The sequence below is a fragment of the Acyrthosiphon pisum genome, unplaced genomic scaffold, assembly GCF_005508785.2.
Source record: "Acyrthosiphon pisum isolate AL4f unplaced genomic scaffold, pea_aphid_22Mar2018_4r6ur Scaffold_21957;HRSCAF=25409, whole genome shotgun sequence".
Classification (NCBI taxonomy): domain Eukaryota; kingdom Metazoa; phylum Arthropoda; class Insecta; order Hemiptera; family Aphididae; genus Acyrthosiphon; species Acyrthosiphon pisum.
This window is the reverse complement of record NW_021771478.1, coordinates 6,825-9,549: the sequence shown is the minus strand read 5'-3', so window position 1 is coordinate 9,549 and position 2,725 is coordinate 6,825. Positions and strand designations below refer to the sequence as shown.

Below are 2,725 nucleotides of genomic sequence, written 5' to 3'. Positions count from 1 at the left end.
TACATAGGCACAATTTTTTTCTATAAGCATTTAAAGTTCAAAATTTTTAAAAAATGTATCAAATTTAAAATTTAATAATTATTTTGTAGTTAAAAATGTATAAAATGTTCAACTTTTATAGCTAAGGATTGAAAATTTAAAACAAGCTGGTTCCACGTAAATTGGTTATATATAAATTACTTTATTCACAATAATATCATCAAATATACTTAGTAATATACTAATATTATAGGCTGACTGCCCGTCTTCGCACAGAATCGTTTTTCTTATACAGTGATATAATATATTATATCATTGAATTCAAATTTAACACAATCCTTAACAGTGACCTATACCTATTTGAATGTACTTTAGGGATGTATTTATATATTTTTTTTCATCTATCTTCAATTTTACTTACTTAATTTTACAAACTTTATCTGTCATGGAATTCACCAACTAATTAAAATATTTAATTCCTAAGATAAAAAGATGTATGCTGTTTATAAATGTAATAAATGTACCTAATACATATAATAAGTGGATTTATTTTGTTATTAGTATTTACTATTTTTTTAATCAAATATTTAAGATATAATAATAATATTATAATGATATTATTTTAATATTATAGTCAAGAGCAGTTAGACATTTTTTTATTACATAAGTTGCAATTACCAAAGAAAAATGACAAGTGGGTAGGACACATTTGTTGGATACACGAACTCTCAAAATGCCTGTATACTGCTGCCACTGTCTACAGTACATAAGTGGAAATCCATTAAAATTTCATGGGGGGGGGGGGGCTCAAATTGTATACATAAATATGCTAAAGGTTCCCACACAACCAAAATAACTTTATATATATATTTTTTTTTTGGATGGGAGGGAGCTAATACTATATTTGGTGGCTAAGCTTCTCCCTATTTCTTCCAATGCTACAATAAAAACAAAAAGAGCCTTTAAAATATTTTTGAACCGGGGCCTCAAAATTGAAATTGGGGCACTGGTCATAACACACAGGTACTACATACAATTTTAGTCCCTTTTATATCTTAATTCGTGCTCCCTGTACACTGTAAAATGTAAATATAATTTTTCAAATTAGTGAAATTTCCATAGATATTAGAATTTATTTATTTGTAATTTATTCTTCCAATATCTATGGAAATTTCTATCAAAGAAAACATTAGAAGTGTGGGGAAGTAAATAAGTTAAATTATATCAGTTTAATTAATTCAGTTAAATTATCAATTTTTGTAACCTAACCTCAAAAAAGGCCTCTTATACCCATAGAGTAATTACTCTATGCTTATACCTAACCTCTCTCGTGTCCTATCCTATCCACGTACTTATATAGTTATATACCACGGTCTTAGAAGACCGTGTTATATACCGTGGTTCTATCCATTCTTATAATATCTATGAAAAGGCTTCTGAGTTCTGAATAGATAATAAAGAAAAACTTTATTATCTATGGGCTTCTGCTTCCTGAGTCCCGGCTCCACATGCATAATTCCCGCCACCGGAATTGAGATTTGAGGCATTAGTGAATTACTGCATTAGTTGGCAGTTGGCACGTGAGTTAGACACTATTTTAGTTTTATTTTATTCTGAGGTTTCACGCACGATATAAGATAGTAGAAGTATAATATTTAAGTACTATCTTAAATCGTGCTTTCATGGCATGCCTTTTTGTGTCTATAGAAATCAAAACTTATTTAATAAACGATAATATTACATTAAAATTGTCTTTCGTTAGTCGTCATTCGGCAATCAGCGATGGATTTGTTGAGCAGACAAGGATTGAGGACCGACGGTCGGAGGTCCGGTGAGTTGCGCAGGATACGGTGCAAGATGGGTGTATTCAATCAGCCGGACGGCAGCGCGTATTTGGAACAGGGCAACACAAAAGTGGTTGCGGCCATTTACGGACCACATGAGGTACATATTTTGTTTAGTAACAAGTGCGATTGTTTATAGTTCTGCACCAGTTCTTTAGCGTTCGAATTACGTTAGTAGTTGATACAGACATGCCCAATATACAAATGTTTTGAATTTGAAATACTGACATTACGTTGTTTTGATAAGAATTTTTATTGAAAATGACCTAGTATTTTATGTTTAGATTCGAACCAATCGGGCCAAAGCACCCAATGACAGTGCGGTGATAAACTGTCAGTATAGTATGGCCACGTTCAGTAGGAGCGAACGGAAGCGTCGACCAAGGGACAACAAATCAGCTGAGCTTACGTTGCATCTCAAACAAGCTATGGCTACTGCAATCAAAACTGATCTTTATCCTAAATCTCAGATTGATATTTTCGTCCAGGTAATTGTTAAATACTTGTTCAGATTATATAAGTATAAATTAAGTTAGGTTAATGTTTGCACTATACCACCAACAAATACTAAAACTGTAATAACGATTTATTATAAAACCGTTAGGGCTGAATTTGTATATAAGCATAATATTAAGAGTATGTCAGCGCCCTATGTTTTTCTCTCTCTGGCTCACACGTAACATAGGTAGACAAAACGCATTTACGTAAAATCATTTTTTCCGTGTGTTAAATTAATCTTAGAGTAAAGTCACTAATTACATAAAAGATAGAGAATAATATTTTTGAGGGAATGACATATCGATTTGTCTAAATATTGTCTCACAACAATTTAAACATAATTTAAATTTACAAAAATTTTTTGTTTATTTTGAAAGTTGAATACAAAGTCAAATAATAATAAA

The 2,725-nt window shown here is 31.0% G+C and overlaps 1 protein-coding gene across 2 annotated transcripts in view; it reads left to right on the top strand.

The window, feature by feature from the left end:
• Positions 1-1,313: 1,313 nt before the first annotated feature.
• The window catches only part of LOC100159736 (exosome complex component RRP41), a 5,060-nt gene continuing 3,648 nt past the window's right edge, over positions 1,314-2,725 (top strand). Inside the window, exons 1-3 of one of the 2 annotated variants that reach the window (XM_001944978.3) lie at positions 1,314-1,559; positions 1,742-1,923; positions 2,108-2,311. In XM_001944978.3, coding sequence (XP_001945013.2) covers positions 1,762-1,923; positions 2,108-2,311 — 366 coding nt within the window. In that variant the 5' untranslated portion in view covers positions 1,314-1,559; positions 1,742-1,761. 2 annotated transcript variants of the gene reach the window in all.